General features: G+C 41.9%; 1 protein-coding gene across 3 annotated transcripts in view; it reads left to right on the forward strand.

Moving 5' to 3' along the window:
* The first annotated feature begins 7,472 nt into the window (after positions 1 to 7,472).
* NUP85 (nucleoporin 85) overlaps positions 7,473 to 22,323 on the forward strand; it is a 30,509-nt gene continuing 15,658 nt past the window's right edge. Inside the window, exons 1-7 of one of the 3 annotated variants that reach the window (XM_014839793.3) lie at positions 7,473 to 7,833; positions 12,456 to 12,549; positions 14,311 to 14,473; positions 17,218 to 17,288; positions 18,119 to 18,162; positions 19,447 to 19,516; positions 21,241 to 21,362. In XM_014839793.3, coding sequence (XP_014695279.2) covers positions 7,501 to 7,833; positions 12,456 to 12,549; positions 14,311 to 14,473; positions 17,218 to 17,288; positions 18,119 to 18,162; positions 19,447 to 19,516; positions 21,241 to 21,362 — 897 coding nt within the window. In that variant the 5' untranslated portion in view covers positions 7,473 to 7,500. Of the gene's footprint in view, positions 7,834 to 11,412; positions 11,511 to 11,721; positions 11,863 to 12,455; positions 12,550 to 14,310; positions 14,474 to 17,217; positions 17,289 to 18,118; positions 18,163 to 19,446; positions 19,517 to 21,240; positions 21,363 to 22,323 lie in introns of those variants that run through there. The other 2 variants (XM_070483607.1, XM_070483606.1) reach the window with 2 other exon arrangements.

Raw genomic sequence — 22,323 nt, forward strand, 5'->3', positions numbered from 1 at the left:
CTTTATACCATCAAACTTTTTCACGTTCTATCTAACAAAGGTTAGTAGAGTACTTGAGCTATCTATTGAATACTGCAGGAAATCTGGAGGCAGAATGGTGATGTTGTAGAAACCTTCCAGCTCTCTATCCTTGGGTCATGACAAAGAAGATGGGACCCAAGATGGGACCCAGCAATCAAAGCCAAGAACCCAGATATTGTACTTTAAATGTGTCAGCTGTGGCACAAAATGTAGGAAAATGTTGTCCCATTTCACAATACCATACATTCACTGAGTATTAATAACATATTGCACAAACAGTACTTAGAGAATGGTCTGTAAGCTTTCTGAGGGCAGGTATCATCACTTTTCATCTTCATAGTTGCAGCAAACAAAGTTCTGAGAGCCAGTGATCAATAAACGTTCACTGACTTATTGATGCAACAGTAACACAGTACTTGTCATGAAAATACCCAAAATGCCTAACTTAGGATCCTGAATGCCTGTCAGTTATGCAGCCTCTACATTGGTATGACAATTTCAAGTTCTTCTAACACCATTAATGCTCCAGTCCTTCTTCTCTGTCCATTGCTGGATTCAAGCAGGGCCCAGCGACTCAAGGCTGTTTGTTTCCTAAAATGAACAGAAACAAATTGAACAAAGCTTCTGTTTGTGATTGCTTACTCTCACCCTGAGGTAGAGAAGACAGAGTTGGAAGGATGGTTCTCAAAGGGTGGTCCCTGGGGCAACAACATCACCTTCTCTTGGGAATTTATTAGAAATACAAAGCCTGGGGCCCCACCTGAGACCTCCTGAATTAGAAGCTTTGGGGATAGAGCCCGGGAATCAGTGGTTTCACAAGCCCTCTACATAATTCTGAAGTTCACTAAAGTTTGAGAACCTCAGAGCTAGAGCAGCTTTCACTCCTCCAATAATAAATTGGTCACATTTATAATTTTGTTTCTCAGCTTAAAGTCTTACGTGGCCAGATATACATTACTATGGCTATAAAACAGGTTTTCAGGGGCTGGCCTGGTGGCGCAGTGGTTAAGCATGCATGTTCTGCTTCGGCGGCCCTCGGTTCGCTGGTTTGGATCCTGGGTGCGGACACGGCACTGCTTGGCAAGCCATGCTGTGGTAGGCATCCCACATATAAAGTAGTGGAAGGTGGGCACGGATGTTGGCTCAGGGCTAGCCTTCCTCAGCAAGGGGAGGAGAATTGGTGGCAGATGTTAGCTCAGGCCTAATCTTCCTCAAAAAAAAAAAAAAAACCCACAGGTTTTCCCAAATATGGCCTTATTCATGTATGTGTACTTATGTTTGTATCTCTATATATGATTAAAACATTTATCAGCAAAATATATATATATATATTTTTTTTTGGGGGGGGGGAAGATTAGCCCTGAGCTAACATCTGCTGCCAATCCTCCTCTTTTTGCTGAGGAAGATTGGCCCTGAGCTAACATCCATGCCCATCTTCCTCTATTTTATTTGTGGGACGCCTACCACAGCACGGCTTGACAAGTGGTGTGTAGGTCCACACCCGGGATCCAAACTGGCGAACCCCGGGCCACTGAATCGGAACGTGGAAACTTAACCACTGCGCCACTGGGCCAGCCCCAATCAGTAAAATATCATTATTTTTTTTTAAGATTGGCACCTGAGCTAAGAACTGTTGCCAATATTCTCTTTTTTCCTGCTTTTTTCCTCCCCAAATCTCCCCAGTATGTAGTTGCATATTTTAGTTGTGGGTCCTTCTAGTTGTGGCATGTGGGATGCCACCTCAGCATGGCCTGACAAGTGGTACCATGTCCGCGCCCAGGATCTGAACCAGCGAAACCCTGGGCCATTGAAGCGGAGCACATGAACTTAACCACTTGGCCACAGGGCCGGCCGCAGTAAAATATTTTTTAAATAATTTTTTTTTCCTTTTTCTCCCCAAAGCCCCCCAGTACATAATTGTATATTCTAGTTGTAGGTCCTTCTAGCTCTGCTATGAGGGACGCTGCCTCAGCATGGCTTGATGAGTGGTGCTAGGTCCTTGCCTGGGATCCAAACTGGTGAAACCCTGGGCCACTGAAGTGGAGTGCACGAACTTAACCACTCAGCCACAGGGCGGGCCCCTAAAATAAAAATTTTTAATTCACTCACATTCCCACAACACTTATCTCTCAATTTTAATTTCCAATTTTTGTCCACATATAAATTTCTTTACTTAATTGTAAAAATACACAATTTTGGTTTTCTCTTAAATTTATTTTATCTATTTATTTATTTTTTATTAATGTTATGATAGATTACAACCTTGTGAGATTTCAGTTGTACATTATTGTTAGTCATGTTGTGGGTACACCTCTTTCCCCTTTGTGCCCTCCCCCCACCCCCCCTTTTACCTGGTAACCACCGATCAGATCTCCTTGTCAATATGTTAACTTCCACCTATGAGTGGAGTCATATAGAGTTCGTCTTTCTCTGACTGGCTTATTTCGCTTAACATAATACCCTCGAGGTCCATCCACGTTGCTGCGAATGGGCCAATTTTGTCTTTTTTTTATGGCTGAGTAGTATTCCATTGTGTATATATACCATATCTTCTTTATCCAATCATCAGTTTCTGGGCATGTAGGTTGGTTCCACGTCTTGGCTATTGTAAATAATGCTGCAATGAACATAGGGGTGCAAGGGACTCTTGGGATTTCTGATTTCAGGTTCTTAGGATAGATACCCAGTAATGGGATGGGTGGGTCATAGGGTATTTCTATTTTTAACTTTTTGAGAAATCTCCATACTGTTTTCCATAGTGGCTGTACCAGTTTGCATTCCCACCAACAGTGTATGAGGGTTCCTTTTTCTCCACAACCTCTCCAACATTTGTTGCTCTTGGTTTTGGATGTTTTTGCCAATCTAACGGGGGTAAGGTGATATCTTAGTGTAGTTTTGATTTGCATTTCCCTGATGATTAGCGATGATGAACATCTTTTCATGTGTCTATTGGCCATATTTATATCTTCTTTTGAGAAATGTCTGTTCATGTCCTCTGCCCATTTTTTGATCGGGTTGTTTGTTTTTTTGTTGTTAAGCCATGTGAGTACTTTGTATATTATGGAGATTAACCCTTTGTTGGATAAGTGGCTTGTAAATATTTTTTCCCAATTAGTGAGCTGTTTTTTTGTTTCAATCCTGTTTTCCCTTGCCTTAAAGAAACTCTTTAGTCTGATGAAGTTCCATTTGTTTATTCTTTCTATTGTTTCCCTCAACTGAGGAGTTATAGTGTCCAAAAAGATTCTTTTGAAACTGATGTCAAAGAGTGTACTGCCTATATTCTCTTCTAGAAGACTTATTGTTTCAGGCCTAATCTTTAGGTCTTTGATCCATTTTGAGTTTATTTTGGTGTGTGGTGAAAAAGAATGGTCAATTTTCAATCTTTTGCATGTGGCTGTCCAGTTTTCCCAGCACCATTTGTTGAAGAGACTTTCTTTTCCCCATTGTAGGCCCTCTGCTCCTTTGTCGAAGATTAGCTGTCCTATTTTATTTATTTATTTTTAAAGATTTTATTTTTCCTTTTTCTACCCAAAGCCCCCTGCTACATAGTTGTGTATTTTTTTAGTTGTGGGTCCTTCTAGTTGTGGCATGTGGGGTGCCGTCTCAGCATGGCTTGATGCGCAGTGCCATATCCGCACCCAGGATCTGAACCGGAGAAACACTGGGCTGACGAAGCAGAGCACAAGAACTTAACCATTCAGCCACGGGGCCGGCCCCCTACTCTTAAATGTAAAATTATGTAGTAAACATGCTAAAAGATCATTTTTTTCTGATTATTAGGGTAATAATGCTCATTCCTGCCAGTCTTTTTTCCTACATATTGATAGACACTTTTTACTTTTTACAAAATTGAGAAAATTTTTAGCAAAGCTTTACTGAACCTTAGGGGCCGGCCTCGTGGCTCAGTGGTTAAGTTCGCACGCTCTGCTTCAGCGGCCCAGGGTTTCACTGGTTCGAGTCCTCGGCATGGACATGGCACTGCTCATCAAGCCATGCTGAGGCGGCATCCCACGTGCCACAACTAGAAGGACCCACAACTAAAAATATACAACTATGTACTGGGGGCGCTTTGGAGAGAAAAAGGAAAAATAAAATCTTTATAAAAACAAAGCTTTACTGAACTTTATAAAGTTTTGCCACAATTATCTTTTAATGATTGCATAGCCTTCTGTAATTGTGAGACATTTATTTCCCTTTTTTGGTGATTATTCAAAATGTTCGTCTTATTTCCTGTGAGATTATGAGGAGAAAAAGATGAACATTTTAAAACTTCTTTAAAGACTTCCATGTTATCTGTCTTCATAGTTCTTCTAAATAGGTGGATAATATCTCATTGATAGTATATTTACTTAGCTGTTCCTTTATTCCTCTGTGGTTGAACATCTATGCCAGTAGCTCTCAAGAGAGGCGATTTTGGGGCTGGCCCCGTGGCTGAGTGGTTAAGTTCGCTTGCTCTGCTGCAGGCAGCCCAGTGTTTCATTGGTTCGAATCCTGGGCGCGGACATGGCACTGCTCATCCAACCACGCTGAGGCAGCGTCCCACATGCCACAACTAGAAGGACCCACAATGAAGGATATACAATTATGTACCGGGGGCTTTGGGGAGAAAAAGGGAAAAAATCTTAAAAAAAAAAAAAGAGAGGTGATTTTGCCCCCTAGGGGACACTGGGAATATCTAGAGATATTTTTGTTTGTCACAACTGTTGAGGGGTATTATTGACATCTAGTGGATAGAGGCTAGGAATTCTGCTAAACATACTGTAATGCACAAGACAGCTTTCATAACATAGAATTATTTGGCCCCAAATGTCAACAGCGTGGAGGTAGAGAAAATTTGTTGTTATATATAGCACATACCTAAATTCATGTATCTCTTACGTTTTGAAATTATTTGAAATAAATTTTCAAGAGAGGATTTACTGGGTCAAAGTGCATAAATATTTGTATGGCTCTTGATAATAGATTTCTACCTTGCTTTCTAAAATAAATATGTCTCTTGAAAATGATTATGTATTTATTTCTCTGCAGGGTAGGGAACATTAGTTTTACTAGGATGCATTAAACGCAACCACTTAGCACTTTACATAGACATCTCTAGCACAGTTCCTCTGGCTTGATCTGAGATTTTAAGTTTGACTTTGGAGTGACTTAAAGTGATTTCTGGTTTGACTCTTGTGGAATAGGTATGTTTTGTTTTAGATTTTTCTTTGATTCCAGAAATATTTTACTCTTTTTGTCTTCTTAGTGTTCTGATATACCTCAAGTGAAGTGTCGCCTGCATAACTGAAGACTGTCCAGAGTAGATAAGGAATTCCAAAGTTAAACTAACCAATCTAGGGAGAGGAAGGGGAAGAGAGAGGGAGAGGAGGAGCCTGTGGAGGACAAGGAAGAGAAAAAGATTTGCATGATGATTATTTAATCTGTCTTGCCAAATGTATTCCTTTAGGATTATGTGTAAAAAAAAAAAAAGGATACATAAACTACTTCATTGAAACACCATTCTTGGAAGTCTGTTTGAGAAGGACTAGCAGGAAGAAAAAGGTCTATATAGAGGATAATAATAGCTCTATTAGCTGTAGTTTTTTTTTCTACTAATAAATACCTTTGACTGTATAAAGTTGCTGGTATATCATGGTCTTAGACCAAAGCATATTTCCAATAATTTCCCCCCCAATATTATCTGGCTCTAGGTTAGACAATTTCAATACTTCTATTATCTTCAAATGACAATGTCAGTCTTAAAATACCAAGAAACCATAGTACCAAAGTTTTCCAAGCTCTTTTGTTGTTCAAATTATTTTTTCTCAGGTCTCCTTTTGAGAAGAATGGTTTTTCTTTTTGGTCTTTCATCCTGTTATTTTTTTCCTTTCCTTTGACTCATCCTGTTCACCAGAATAATTTTCTCTGAAGGAAATCAAGCATGATTTCTATCAATGTCTATTAAGCCTGGCCCTAACTTCTGCAGCTCAAAGAATTTTGAACAGTCAGAGACGATATAATTACCAATTTTTTAAAATCGATTTATCTACTACTGAATGTTTATTTTACTTTTGGAAAATATTAGCCCTCTTTTTACCCCCTAGAAAATGCATAATTTCTCATACTTCATAGCCACTCCATTGGGATCAGAAACAGTGAAACATTTGGAAAACGCAGCAAGACATAGATGGTGGAATAGTGTGGAGTTTTGTGCAAAACCACATTAAACTTCATCCTATGGATGGTGTCTTCAGAGATAAGGATTTGGACAAAATTGTGATAGCCACAAGATTTTTCTTCCTTTATCTGAAAAGAGGTACCTCAATTTGTACCTCAAAAGAACAAACATTGAGGTGATAGGATTTTCCTAACCACTCTTTTTTTTTTTTTAAAGATTGGCACCTGAGCTAACAACTGCTGCCAATCTTTTTTTTTTTTCTGCTTTTTTTCTCCCCAAATCCTCCCAGTACATAGTTGTATATTTTAGTTGTGGATTCTAAGTCATCTTATTTCCACCAATCCAAATAGGTCGTTCAGAATAATCTCAGGGAAAGAAGCATTTCCCAGTTAACACACTGAAAATTTGTCGTTTTCAGGTCAAATTTCTTTCCTAAATAAAAGAAGTTGCTACATTTTCAGGCACTGTTTCCTAAGACTTATTTTTTATTTTAAGATTTTATTTTTCCTTTTTCTCCCAGAAGCCCCCGGTTCATAGTTCTTTTTTTTTTTTTTTTTTAAATTTGTGGGTGCCTCTAGTTGTGGCATGTGGGACACCGCCTCAGCATGGCCTGACAAGCGGCGCCATGTCCGCGCCCGGGATTCGAACCAGCAAAACCGAGGGCAGCCAAAGCAGAGAGTGCCAACTTAACCACTCGGCCACGGAGCCAGCACCTCCTAAGACTTATTTTTAAATTTCGAATTATCTTCAGTTCATTCAAAAAGTTGCTTATTTAGGAATTTAGAACCAGTACTGTTCTCTTCCTTGTATGTGCATGTATTTGTAAAGAAGGCGTTTAAAAAATAAATAACTCCTTTAAGTTACTGGAGCATTTTTGAGTTTTCCATAACACGATCTGGGATTCCCCGATTTGAGCGTTTTTTTCTGCTTTGCTTTGGTGAGATAACAAACCAATATTTGTGTTTAATTAAGCAAACCCAGCTGTCTCGATTTCACAGTTGTTTGAGCCGCATCAATTTTGTCCGCGTGCCTCTAGAGCGCCTTGGGGTGGGTGTGGCAGCGACTGCCTTCGAACAAAAGCCCGATGGAGAGACAGGGCTCGGGAAGGGACTCCCTTGCCCTGGACACCGCTCACAGAAGCGGCCGCGACGACTATAAACAGCACACCAAGAAAGCGCAAAGCAAGCCAAAGTCGACAGAGATTTAGGGACCGCTCACGCCCGGGCCAACCTCTCGCCACAGAACAGCCACCCCAGTCCGCGCACGCGCAGCCGCTCCCGACGTCCCCGGGGGCGGGGGGGGGGGGTCCTTCTCCTGGTCCCATGCGGGGCTGTTCGCGGCAGCGCCTGATCTGGCAGAAGGGTTACTGTGAAGACAGGCTGCCCCTGGCTCAGTTTTCCCTGACGCGTTGTCGAGGCCAGGATGGAGGCACGCGTGTAGAGTGCCGCAGAGTGGTGGCCATGGCCGAGAGGAGAGGCCCCTGCGGCATCGGGGGGTTTGGGCCCGCAGGCAGTACAGGAGGCGCCCGGGCGGGGTCCTCTCTCGCGACGGGCGCTGAGCTGGAGGCCCGAGCCCGGAGCTTTGGCGGCCCTGCAAATTCCAGGTGGCTGAGGCTTGGCGCTATGGAGGAGCTCGATGGCGAGCCGACAGTCACTGTAAGGGCGCCCGGAACAGTCTTGCTTGCCCTCGCGGTCCGAGGATTGAGTCTGCTCCGTCACTGCAGGCTTGTCTAACCTCCCTGCCGCTCGAGAGGCATCCGTCCCCTTCCCACAGCTTAATTGCCGCTGCCCGGGGGTCATATTAGCTAGGCGCCCGTGTTTGGGTCGCTGGGTTTCTACTCTTTGACATACTCAGACTACCTGGCCCCGGAGGCCCCACCTCATCCCACTCCCTCCCTTGGCTGTCTTCTCTACCTTTCTACTTCCCTCGCTTTTCCTGTTGGGTTAATGCTCTAATGAGCGGGCTTGGACCATGCCGAGGAATTGGGGCTTTCTTTTTCCAGCCGAACTGAGCTTCACCTCGCAGCGCCGTGAGCTTGGTTCCTGCTTGTAGTGCCGTGCTGGCCCAAAGTTTGCTAAACGTGTTTATTCTCTCGGGAGTCTATTCCTGTTTCTATTGCTCTGTTTGCTTTCTATCTGTGTTCTTAAGAGAGTGTGTCAAGTGTGGATGACCTATGATGTTTATAAAGAGATTAATAGCTTTTAGATACGAGATATGTGCTGTTCCCCCTGTTTGGAAGGTTCTTGTCTTTTAGGTTTGTCTCCTCGCTTTTCAAATGCAAGCTCCAGCAGCCTCTTTCTCAGAAAAGCCTTCCCTGAGTAGGTCAACAATGTCTGGCTGCCCGTTATAGGCTTGTTCTGCATCTCTTAGCTCTTGGTAACCTATAAGCCCCACTAAACTGCAAGTTGCCTGACCTTCTGTTTTTGCTTTTTAGAAAGTTGAGATGCCTACAGTTTTCAGCTAAAGCCATCAGATTGCAAAGCAGTATCTGACAAACCAAACTGGGTGAAAGGAGACATGAGATCTTAATAGCTCACGTGGGTTATTATGAAGTTTACCACTGTAAGAGTGTTAGATTTTAGAACATGTACAAAGTAGTTTGTTAAATAACCATCAATGACTACGTCAGTGTTTGCAAGAAGAAAAATTAGAGTGTCAGAATCACTGGAACTATTTCAAACTACCTGTCGTCTTGCCTTTCCCTCCTTCTTTTATGTCAGAGTCTTTGCGTGGGGAAACCTTCCCAGTACCCTGTACGACACTGGCGAGCCACTACTTTGATATTGAGCCATGATAATGAGCCATGCATTTACAAGTGGAATGAAGAGAATCTAAGCTTATTTTTACCCACAGTAGTGACAACTGATTTGTGATAACTCAGTTGTACATTGGTGTTCGGGAGACCCGATAGGAAACTGGTTGGCCTTGTGGGCACAGCCTCACAGAGGGGCATTATCTTGGTAGAACGCCATAGCCTAGAGTCTGAACCTCAACTTTGAAGTTCAAACCCAGTCATGTCTGTATTTGAAAGTTGTTCTGCTCTTTGGTCTGACTCTACACACTCTCAAGAGACTAAGGAATAATCTTAACACTGTCACCTTTTATAGTGGTTGTGCCTGCTCTTCATACAACTGCTTACTATTATCAGGGCACGTGAAGTCTGGTTAGTAATAAGCAGATTCAAGGATGTTTTAAGTGTAGATCCAGAGTAGAGAATTGAATAGTCTAGAGTTTTTCTAGACTAATGGTCTTATCCTTTGGTTTCAAAGACTCAAGAAATGTAAGCTGTAGTTTTTGTTGCCTTTTGTTTGTTTGTTTGTTTCTGGATAAATACCTAGAAATGGAATTTCTGGGTTCTAGGACAGATGCATATTTTAGCTAAAATAAACTGTCAGTTCTCCAAGGTGGTTATACCATTTTTTTGCACCAGCGAAGTGTGAGAGTTCCAGTTCCACATCTTCATCAACTCTTTGTATGGTCAGTCTTTTTAATTTTGGCCGTTGCCATTCTAGTGGGTATATAGTGGTAGCTCATTATTATTTTGATTTTTATTTCCCTAATGATGAAAGATATTGATCACCTTTTTATGTGCTTATATGTTGTTTGTATATCTCCTTTGGTGAAATGTCTGTTAAAATCTTTTGCCCATTTTCTTATTGGGTTTCTTAATGAAGTGTAAGACTTCTTTATTCTGGGTATCAAATATGTGTTTTGCAGATATTTTCTCCCAGTTTGTGGCTTGCCTGTCATTTTCTTTTTTTAATTTTTGTATGTGTGTGTGTGTATGAGAGAGAGAGAGGAAGATTGGCCCTGAGCTAACATCTGTTGCCTATCTTCCTCTTTTTGCTTGAGGAAGATTGTCACTGAGCTAACCTGTGTGCCAGCCTTCCTCTATTTTATGTGGGATGCCACCACAGCATGGCTTGAAGAGTGGTGCTAGGTCCACACGCCTGGGATCTGAACCTGCAAACCCTGGGCCGCCGAAGCAGAGCATGCAAACTTAACCACTATGCCACCAGGCCAGCCCGTTCTTTTTTTAATTTTAATTTTTAATTTTTAAAATTTTTTTGGTGAGGAAGATTGTCCCTGAGCTAACATTTTTTGCCAGTCTTCCTCTTTTTGCTTCAGGAAGACTGTCCCTGAGTTAACATCTGTGCCACTCTTCCTCTATTTTGTATGTGGGGTGCTGCCACAGCATGGCTAGATGAGCAGTGTATAGATCTGCTCCCCAGATCCAAACCTGCGAACCCTGGGCTGCCAAAGTGGAGCATGCGAACCTAACCACTACACCACTGGGCCAGCCCCACCATTTCATTTTCTTAATGATATCTTTGAAGAGCAAAAGTTTTTATTTATTTTTTGGTGAGGAAGATTGGCCCTGAGCTAGCATCTGTTCCAATCTTCCTCTTTTTTTTTTTTCTCTCCAAAACCCCAGTACATAGTTGTATATCCTACCTGTAGGTCACTCTCATTCTTCTACATGGGATGCTGCCACAACATGGCTTAATGAGTGTCACATATGTCTGTGCCCAGGATCTGAACTGGTGAACCCCAGGCTGCTGAAGCGGAGTATGTGAACTTAACCACTTGGCCATGAGGCCAGCCCCCTAAAAGTTTTTATTTTAATGAAGTCTAATTTATAAATTTTCTTCTATGATTTGTACTTTTGGTGTCTTATCTATTTTTGCTGACTTTAAGGTCAGAAAGATTTTTCAAGCTTTATAGATTTTGCTCTACATTTGTCCCTGTAACTGATTTTTAGTGAATTTTTGTCTATGATGTGAGGTTCATTTTTTCATATGGATACCCATTTGCCCCAGCCCCACTGTGTGTAATGCTTCCCCCTTGCCTGGCTTGCTCATCCATTAAGAGTCTGCTACAACAGATGCTCTTCTGTGTGTATCTCTGTCTTAGCATTTCTCCAATTGTCTTGCTGCCTGTTTGTTTTTTGGTCTTTAGTAGACTGCTGGCTTTTGGTGAGCAGAGACTGTATTACACGTTATTGTATTCCTGGAGGCCAGTACAGAAAAAGCTTTAATAAATGTTGCTTAGTTATTAAATGACTGCAGTAGCCATTCCTAAGAACTGAATGCACTTGTCTTGAGACCAGACTATTGCCAGCCAAATTCGTTGCCTGCCAAAAATATTTATGGAGTGCCAGGGTCTCTTCTAAGCAGTGAATGAGAATCCTCGAGTCCCCTGCTCTCGTGAGCTTTTGTCTATTTATGGTGCAGGTGTTAACCATGTAGGAGAATATTTTAGGCACCGAGAAATGCTGTTACAGTGGTCCAGATGAGAGTTGCTGGTGGCTTAAATTGGACTGATAGAAGTGGTAAGTGGTTGGATTCAGGCTTATTTAGGAAGAGAACAGGATTTACTTATAGACTGGACATAGGTGGTGAGGGGAAGAGGAGAATCAAGGATTACTCCTAATGGTTGAGGAAGACTTCGTCCCAGTTGGGGAGTGGAATGAGGTTTGGGGATGAGCATCAAGAGTTCTTTCTTTGGCTCTTGATCTTATGGATACAGTTCATAAAGCTTAGATAACCTGTAAAGGTGTGGATTAGGCAGTTGGACGCATAAAGCTGGGGCTCAAAGGAATTGGTCTGAGTTGGAGAAAAAAATTGAGAGTCATCATCAAACAGATGGCACAGAAGCTGTGGCCTTGGAGGTCTCTCTTTTTAGTGAGTAACAGTTTAATTCCTTTTTTTTTTTTTTTTTTAAAGATTGGCACCTGAGCTAGCATCTCTTGCCAGTCTTCTCTTTTTCTTCTTCTTCTCCCTAAAGTCCCCCAGTACATAGTTGTATATTCTAGTTGTAGGTCCTTCTGGTTGTGTTGTGTGGGATGCCACCTCAGCATGGCTTGATGAGTGGTGCCATGTCCGCGCCCAGGATCCGAACCAGCGAAACCCTGGGCCACTGAAGCGGAGTGCGTGAACTTAACCACTCGGCCACGGGGCCAGCCCCCCTTTTTTATTTCTTTAACTTCTCTTTTTCTGAACTACAGATCACTAAATTCCAATATAGTAATTGATTAGGGAGTAGCTTTCCTTTTTATCAGCACTTAAGAAGTGGCAGGCTGGGTTGAAGTGCCCAGCAAATCTCAGTTGCTTCTTCTGGGTCTAACAGACTGGGCTGATCTCAGCCACCCTCAGCTGTGTACGTAGATAAGCACTTAATAACTTTCAAGACCACTGATTTCTAGGATTTTACTCACAAGTCAGTTGAAAATAAACTTTGGTAAGAATAACACTTTCTGTGCCTTATTTTTCACTAGTTGATTCCAGGAGTGAACTCCAGTAAGAAGCAAATGTGTTTTGACTGGGGTCCAGGGGAGATGCTCGTGTGTGAAACCTCCTTCAACAAAAAAGGTAGTTATTACTTTTTTTAATTCTAAGTTATCCATTTTGGCACATTTGGTGGTTTTTTCTTTATTCTCTCAGATTTGACTAGCTGAAGCAGGAAACAGCTGAACTTATTTTGTACCATTTTCATTATTGAAATATTAGCTGTTCAAGATTTTCATTGATTTATGAGGCCTGGCAGATGTTGAGTCCAGGAAAAATAAAATTCATGATAGTCTTCTTGGTGTTAAAAGATTTTCTTTATATTTGAAAACTTTAAGCTTTTTTTCCCCTTCTTGTCCAGAGTGACTAAATTCCCTTCATAGCAGTCCCATTATTGTGAGACTTTGCAGGTCTCCTAGCCCTTGCCTTCGTGTTATCTCTGTGGACTCGATTGAATTCTGTGGGCTGTTCTGTAGCCTACATGTGTGTGGCGATGGATGGTAATTAGTCTTTGGGTGTTGATCATAATGTAATCTACACAGAAATCGAAATACATAATGATGTACACCTGAAATTTATATAATATTATAAACCAATGTTACCGCAATGAAAAAACCCCCCAAAAACTGAAATCTTGATGTTCAATTTTGCTTTCTCCTTTTCAAGAGAGAGGTGTCGGGAAATATTGCAGAGACTTGCTCGCTTATCTTTGACAGGTTCTTTATCCAAATGTGGAGGTTTTCCTCTTTTATAAGGAGCCGACTGAGCAGATTGAGCTAATGAAAGTCTTGGAATTTTAGCAAATTATATGGTGTGCAGTTCATGTAATTTTTAAGTGATGTTGTTTTTCTTGATTTTATAGTGAAGAATTGTCCCTAATGTTGCTAAGTATTTGTGGGATGTGTTGGTATTGAAGATCTCAAGCTCGGCACAGCTGTGGGATCTACCAAAAGGGCAGTTCCTCAGAAGGGAAACATCTGTGACTATGTCTGTATGACCTGTTTTCATACTTAATGAGAAAGCTTATCAACATTTCTAGTTTGTCCTCGATTGTTAAAAACACGAGGTTTTTTTCGTTTTGGTTATATCTGTTGCAATCACATTCGAGACAAGCCATCGAACATCATCACAACTTGGTGAAGAAGCTGTTATATAAGAAATTGCCACAAGTTGGTAGTTTATAATTTATCATTATAGAGCCTTTTCATTGCTGTTGTGAAATAGTTTAATCAATTATTTTTTTCTTTGTTTTTGTTTTTTGTCTTTTTTGCTGAGGAGGATTTGCCCTGAGCTAACATCAGTGGCCAGTCTTCCTCCATTTTGTATGTGGGTTGCCCCCACAGCATGGCTGGTGAGTGGTGTAGGTCTGTGCCTGGGAACCAAACCCAGGGCTGCCAGAGCAGAGCATGCCAAACTTAACCACTAGACCACTGGGCCGGCCCCATAATTTAATCATAGTTTCTTGATTCTTTGTTTTAGGGGTAATGGCAGGACAAAGTAATATAAAGATAATATTTACTTGACTTTGAGATTATATAAAACTTGGGCTTATTCGTCAAGTTTTACATAGGCTAATATTGAGTTTATTTTTTTCAGTTGATGAAGTTGAAAGGTAGTTCTAAAATAAGTGAGTTGAGGAGTCGAGTCTGAGAATAAGCATTTGTGTTTAAAAATTCATGTGTGGATAATTTATAAATGGTAATTTATATAATTTTTTAATACATGAAATCAGTGGCAAAGAAGCTGAAATTTTGTAGTTAGACACTCAGTTAAAACTTTTAGAGTGTGTGCTTTTATGAGGGTGATGGTGATAGATGTTAAGTTTTTTTTCCTATTTTGTTTCAGAAAAATCAGAGACGGTGCCAGGCTGCCCCTTTATCTATATCATCCGGAAGGATGTAGATGTTTACTCTCAGATCTTGAGAAAACTCTTTAATGAATCCCATGGAATCTTTGTGGGCCTCCAGAGAATTGAAGAAGAATTGACTGGAAAATCCAGAAAAGCTCAGTAAGTAGGCTGCTGATATGTGCTGAAATCCACAACTAAATTGTAAAAAGCCATATGAAATGCACCCTTGTCCTTTTGCATGATGCGTGGATCGCCTAGAGAAATAAGGGACTCCTGGTTCGACTTTGTGGCCTCAGTACTGAGCAGTGTGAGCGGTCATGGACGCAGATGTCTTACAGGGAATGTGCAAATGGCTATTGATTGACTTGCTGGCTTGATAAGTTTTCTTTGTGTATATTCCTACTACATTTACCCTCCAAAGAAGAAAATTTAGGCCAAATAAGCACCTGAGAGTCATTGAATGAAGTCCCACTGTTGGGAGACTTTGAAATTAATAGAAAAATAAGTTTCATCTTGTCTTTAAAGAATTATTCTCAAGGCATTTTTTGGCAAGAAACCAGGAAACTATTGTACTGTTTATAGACTAGGATTGTTTGAAGTGTGGTTCATGAGTTAACTGCATCACTGTCAGGTACTTGTTAACCTCACCTCAGATCATCAAAATCAAACTTGCTTGGGGTGCATCGTAAACTCTCCGGTGAGTCTTAAGCACGGCGGAGTTTGGACTCCGGTGTTAGGTTTCTATCAGTGGCCATTCGTATGGTTAGGGCATGGAAAGTGTTGATATTTGTATGGGGAAAACCCAGTTTTTCTCTACTCCTGTGTTTCTCCTTTACTCTCACACTCCTGCCAACTCACAACAACAGATGTGTGGGAGTTTCTCCCACCAAGCAATTCTCTGACACCAGCTAGGTGTCCTCCAGTTTAACTCAGTTCTACCTGGAGATAGTGTCAGATCCCACAGGTTAAGGGCTCAGATGCCAACTGCAAGTAGTGGGTCCCCAGGTTACCCACAACTTCTGTCCAACTTGGCTACAAATCAGAGGTCCCCAGGACCCCCTCGGGTTTGATTAATTTACTGGAGCAGCTAGCAAATCAGGGAAACACTTACTTATGTTTACCAGTTTATGAAAGGATATAATAAAAAGGATACAGATGGATAGCCAGATAAAGAGGTACACAGGGCGAGGTCTGGTAGGGTCCTGAGCACAGGAACTTCTGTCCTCATGGAGTTGGGGTGTGTCACCCTCCTGTTATGTGGATGTGTTCACCCACTTGGAAGCTCTTTGAACCCCATGCTATTGGGATTTTATGGACGTTTCCTCACGTAGGCACAGTCAGTTATGAACTCCATTTGCAGTCACTCACCCCTCTAGTGAAGTGGGGGACAGGGCTGAAAATTTTAAGCTTCTAATCATGACTTGTTCTTTCTGGTGACCAGCCCCCATCCAGGAGCCATCCAAGAACCCACCTGGAGTCACCTCATCAGAACAAAAGATGCTCATAGTGCTCTTATCACTTAGGAATTTACAAAGGTTTTAGAGACCAGGGGTGAAGACCAAATATATATTTCTTATTATAAATCACAATATCACAATATTTTACTTCCTTGATAAAAACAAATCTTGTAATTTCCTGAAGGCAGTGACCCTGTCTTATTTACATGGGCCCTCTGTTCGCACATCTTGCACATCTGTACAGTAGGTGCTCCAAAACGTTTGAATAAATGAGTGCATATGTGAATATCCTACTAACAGTGGGTTGGTAGCTTCTGTTTTGTGCATGGAGGCCAGCATATCATGTTTTTTTGGCTGGTGAGTTACTTATCTGGGTCTGATTCTTGACTGAAAAGGGTACAGAGTAGTGAGGATTAGGTGAAATAATGCGTGCAAATCGTTTCACCCCCTTTGCCAGCCCTATTGTAGGCCATATATAGAATGTAGCTACTATTCATTTTTAAATGGAGCCAATAGGTGGCCTTTAGTTCTCTTTATCTACAACTAGTAATGTTTTTCTTGGTAAAGATCTCCATGTTGGTAACTAACAACCAATTAATTGCTTTCTTGTGGGTGTTTGTTTTGTTCTATTTCCTTTCTTAAAAATTTTATTTTGAACTAATTTTAGACATAAAAAATACAAAAATAATAGATTTCTGTACATCCTTCACACAGCTTCCCTGATGTTAATATCTTACATAACCATATTATTGTTACTTAAACCAAGAAACTTAACCATGGATGCAATGTAATTAACTATAGCCTTTATTTGAATTTCACCAACTTTTCCACTAATGTCCTTTTTTTCCCTCTTCTGCAACTAAATGAGGTTACATTTAGTTTTTCTCCTTAAGTCTCTTTCATGACCTTGACATTTGAAAAGTATTGACCAATTATTTTGGAGACTGTCCCTCAATTTGGGTTTGTCTGATGTTTTCTCATGATTGTACAAAGGTTATGCATTTTTAGCAAGAATACCACAAAAGTGGTATGATATTTCCTTCTCAGTACATCACATCATGAGAGTCGTGATGCTGATGTTTTATTACTGGTGATGTTGACCTTGATCACTTGGTTAACGTGGTTTCTACTGGGTTTCTCTACTATAAAGTTACCATCTGTCCCTTTGTCTTATTTTTCCTCAAATTTTCAACCACTAATTTTAGTGTCCATCTATATCATCTGCAACAATTAATATCAGTATGGATTCATGGATATTTATTTTATTCCATGGGTTATATAGTCTTCTATTTATTTTGTTCACGTTGTTCCAGCGTTGGCCATTAGGAGTTCCTTCGAGTTGGCGCCTGTCTTTTATCAAGTGCCTATCTTTTTTTGAGAATTTCCTTACTTTGTATCACCACAGGATGTTCCAGGCTTATCTTGTAGTCATTTCATTTTTTGTAGATTGGTTCGAGTGAGTAAAAACTACCGATCAGTCATAAGAGCGTGTATGGAGGAAATGCACCAAGTTGCAAGTAAGATTTTGTCTGTGTATATGTGATAGTAATTCAAGTATTTATCTGGCTGTAAATACTACAAAGTAAACTCTGACTGACATTCTAGTTCAGAACTCTTATTTTCCCATCTTACATAATCCTTAATTTTTTGGCAAACATCTTGAGTACATTTTCAAGTTAGAACATATTGAGTTGACAGGTATGAGGCTAAAGGGCCAAATTAAGGATGTTTGAAAATCTCATTCTCAGTTCTGTGATCTTGGTGATTTAAAGTCTCCATAACTATGAGAGCCACATGACTCCTGGATGCCAGATACAATCTGTTTTTTTCCCTAAAGATCGGCACCTGAGCTAAAAACTATTGCCAATCTTCTTTTTTTTTTTTCTCTGCTTTTTCTCCCAAATCCCCCCAGTAGATAGTTGTATATTTCAGCTGTGGCTCCTTCTAGTTGTGGCATGTGGGATGCTGCCTCAGCGCAGCCTAATGAGTGGTGCCACGTCTGCGCCCAGGATCTGAACCGGCAAAACCCTGGGCTGTGAAAGCAGAGAGTGCAAACCTAACCACTCGGCCACGGGGCCAGCCCCCAGATAGAATCTTGTATAACACGGTGGTCTCTTCTTGCTCTTGGCCGTGGTGCAGTTGACAGTGCTGCTTGTAACTTGAGGGCCTTGGTTTGAGGATCACTGATCTACAACATAGAGTTAGGAAGCATTTAAAAAATAGCAGTAGTAAAAGTGCCTGGTCATCAGAAGACACAATGGCACAAGCCACAGAACCTGGTCTGTGAACATAAAACACTAAGACTGCAAGTGTCATTGCTCACTTAAAATGTTTTGTGTTTTGGTAGTTGCTGCCAAAGATCCAGCCTGTAGCTGCCAGTTCAGCAGCCAGGTAAGGGGAGCCACCTTTATTGTTCTGGCACCTTTATGTCTTTCTGCATCCTTGACACCCACCTCAGGTGGCTTTGCAGTCACTGTTTTTGCTGAAGTTTGTCTTCTTTCCAGGTAGACAGGTAAGTCCTTGGGGTGATAAGGACTGTCTTGAACTTCCTGATGCCCCCTTCAAGGCCTAGTACATTGGAACACAAGGATGTACTTGATAAATACTTGTATGAGTTTTCAGTTCTTAAGGGAAAAATGAATCCTAACCACATTGTGTCACCCGAGATAGTGAGCTGAGGTTTTGAAACCACTGCTTAGTTTTTTTGGGGGGGAGGAAGAATACCCCTGAGCTAACATCTGCCACCAATCCTCCTCTTTTCTTCTCTTTTCGCTGAGGAAGACTGACCCTGAGCTAATACCCGGGCCCATCTTCCTCTACATTTTTATATGTGGGACACCTGCCACAGCGTGGCTTGACAAGCGGTGCGTAGGTCCGCACCCAGGATCTGAACTGGCAAACCCGGGGCTGTCGAAGCTGAATGGGCGGACTTAACTGCTACGCCACTGGGCCAGCCCCTGCTTAGTCTTATAAACTGTACTCAACTCATGAACCAGCATTTTTACTGAGCTGCAAGTTGTTGTACTTTAGTTGGAGCTGGACGATGACTAAGTGTCCTCTTTCTTTGCTGGAATCTTGGTGGTGTTCAAACTCAGTAGTGAATAAGGCCTGATGCACTATCTCTAGAGTCAGGAAAGCATTTCTTTTCCCTTGTGAAGAAGGTGTTCTATGTTTGTGTACGGAAGGATGGTGGGGAAGAGGAGATGGCGTGTTCCTAAGGGCAGGGTCTAGACCTGATTTATTTTGGGGTCTTATATGGGGTTTGCCTTTTAATAGACTGTTTGCTAAACTTCAGACCTTTGAATACCAACTCCACAATTTTTGCTATATCTGTACATTTCTTGTAATATTATTTACTGAATATTTTTCTAAAAATCGTCTTCTGTTTTTACTCAAAGCCTCTTCCTAAACTGTAATATACATCAAGGTCATGGGTGTGATGAGCTAGTTATATTTTTCTAACGCACATTAAACTAAAACCACAACGATTAAGATTGAAAAACGTTAGTCTGCGCCTCGCCCCCTTTATTCTCACTGGCTGCCCTGCGGGAAGCTCTGCCATACGAATGGTCAGTGAACGTTGAGCTGTGATTCAAGCCCTGCTTTTGTTCTTTGCTCCAAGAGCAAATCTCATGAATGTTTTCAGTCAAAACTTTTTCTCCATTTCTCCTTTAGGTCTCCATTTTGTCAGCAATGGAGCTCATTTGGAACCTTTGTGAGATTCTTTTTATTGAAGTAGCCCCAGGTGAGCATGGAATGATCCTGTGACAGTGTCAAAGGTGTCCCCCTGTCCTTTCGTCTTTGTCTTTCCTGTGTGCTCTGGTGAGTGATTCGTTACCTAGAATGCTCTTTTCATCAGCATAACCTTCAGAAAGCATTACATAACACCTGAAGAAGCCTGCCATTGGGCCAGACACTGCAAAAAGAATCAGACACATTGCCTTCTAGTAACCTAAAATTTTAGGCAGGTGGCCCCTGAAAAATACCAACAGAACAGATATTAAACTAGTGTGTGAGGAGTGGTCAATATTTCTGTCATGTGCTGGTCAAGCTTAGGAAAGTTTGCGGAGAAGCTAGAGGAGAGGCCTGGAACAGGTTCTTCCTCAGCCGCAGAAGGAAGCAGTTCTGCCAGCACCTTGACGTCAGACTCTAGCCTCCAGAACTGGGAGACAGTACATTTCTGTTGTTTAAAAGAAAAGAAATTAAATAAGGAAAAGAAAGTTTTAGGGATGTGAAGAGGGATTAGGTGATGGGAGGCAAAGTCACTTTGAGAATTCTGTTGCTAGTGCTTGGGGCTGGGACAACCCTGCACATTATCTGTCCATTTCCAATTATTCCATTGACCTTGAATTAAATTGCGGTCAGTACAGTGTCCTGGATTGAGTGGGCTCTCTGTAAGGCATTTGCATTCTTTTTTTTTTTTTTTGGAGGAAGATTAGCCCCGAGCTAACTACTGCCAATCCTCTTCTTTTTGCTGAGGAAGACTGGCCCTGAGCTAACATCCATGCCCATCTTCCTCTACTTTATACATGGAACGCCTACCACAGTATGGCTTTTGCCAACAGTGCCATGTCTGCACCCGGGATACGAACCAGCGAACCCCAGGCTGCCAGGAAGCGGAACGTGCGCACTTAACCACTGCACCATCGGGCTGGCCCCGCATTTGCATTCTTTTAATGGTTTATGTTTGCTGTTATCCATAAACAAGTGTTAATAATCTCTCTGCAGTCATAGCTTTTTATTTATACTCCTGTTAAAGCACTGGGCAACTTGAAATTAAAATTAGTGGGTTTTATGCCTATCTCCTCCAGTAGATTTTTGAGGGATGTCACTGTTTTTATCATCATTACATACCTAGCACCTAGTCAGTATCAGTCCCTAAATGGCCATTACTTACATAGCCACTGAGTGTTGCATAGTTGTGAAGAATCTGGGGGTGGTGGGGGGTGGTGAGGTCTCTCTTCATCCCTTTCCAGGATTCAGTGAAAGGTGGAGCTGCCTGGCACAGAGGAAGTATTCCATAAAAGTCCATTTGCGGGGCTGGCCCCGTGGCCGAGTGGTTAAGTTCCCGCGCTCCGCTGCAGGCGGCCCAGTGTTTCGTTGGTTCGAATCCTGGGCGTGGACATGGCACTGCTCGTCAAGCCACGCTGAGGCAGCATCCCACATACCACAACTAGAAGGACCCACAACGAAGAATATACAACCATGTACGGGGGGGCTTTGGGGAGAAAAAGGAAAAAAAAAAAAAATAAAAATCTTTATTAAAAAAATAAAAAAAAATTTAAAAAAAGTCCATTTGCTAGCCTAGTCCTCTATTTAGGACCACATGTGTGCCCATGTAAGAGGGATAAACCACTTCCACGTCCTACATAGCTCGTCTGCCCTACATTCTCTGTCTGTACTATGGGAAAGTGAAATTTTCTGCAGATGGAGCTGAGGCTTTTGTGTGATGAGAGTCTTTCCTCCCAGCTGGCCCTCTCCTCCTGCATCTCCTTGACTGGGTCCGACTGCACGTGTGTGAAGTGGACAATTTGTTGGCAGATGTTCTGGGCAGTGAGAATCCAAGGAAACACGAGAGCTTCTGGAAGTTGGTAAGGACCTCGTGCAGCCCGGCCCTCCCTGCCTTTCACCTCATATTCTCTGTTCCGCAGTGTTCGCAGGCAGGCCTGAAGGTTGCTGCTGAGCATGTGTGTGCTCGGCCTGGCTGTTTGAGTCTATGTGGAGAGACTCTTAGATCTTTTCTTGCCTGCTCCATAGGAGAGTTTAGAACTAAGTTATCATGTAAAAAAGTAATGCTTTGCAGACTTGCCAGTGAGAAGAGAAATTTGATTTCTTTGTAGATCCAAGGAACAGACTTGAAGACAGCACAAAACCAATTGACAGGGGCTGGGGTGGGTGATGTAACTGAGTGTGAGGGTTGTTTGAGATGATCAAAATGTTTCAAAACTGGGTTGTGGTGATGGTGCACAATTCTGTAAACTTACGAAAACTCATTGAATTAGACACCAAATAGGAGAATGTGGATAATATGTAAATTATAACTTAATAAAGCTATTAGACGAAAAGATTGATCCCAGGGTCATTTTGGATTATCAGTTTGGGAGTCAGTGAGTATGTCAGCTGTGTGTATGTGCTTGTATGTATGCAGTGCCAATGACAGCTGTGCTCGCTTTCATTCACCTCTGCTGACCTGTGACCCAGCTGGGCGGTAGCAGGGAGGAGGTTGCTAGTTGACCTGAGTAATGGAAGGTTGATTAAACTCATAAAATCTGGAACTCAGGTGAGGAATTGTTGCTTTTGGGGCTCTTCCACGGCCTTTTGGTGCCGGGAGGTCTGTGCAGGTAAGGAGAGAGCCCTTGCTCAGGAAGTATTGGGCCCAGGTTTTGAGTCTCTGATTCATTCACTGAGTAGTGACTACTACTGTTTGCAAGGCACTGAGGAAACAACCATGATCAAAGCGGCCCAAGATACCTGTCCTTATGGAGCTTACATTCTGGGTGAGGAGACAGGGAATAGATATAGAAACAAGCGAAATATGTCGCATGTGTAGTA

The sequence above is a fragment of the Equus asinus genome, chromosome 13, assembly GCF_041296235.1.
Source record: "Equus asinus isolate D_3611 breed Donkey chromosome 13, EquAss-T2T_v2, whole genome shotgun sequence".
Classification (NCBI taxonomy): domain Eukaryota; kingdom Metazoa; phylum Chordata; class Mammalia; order Perissodactyla; family Equidae; genus Equus; species Equus asinus.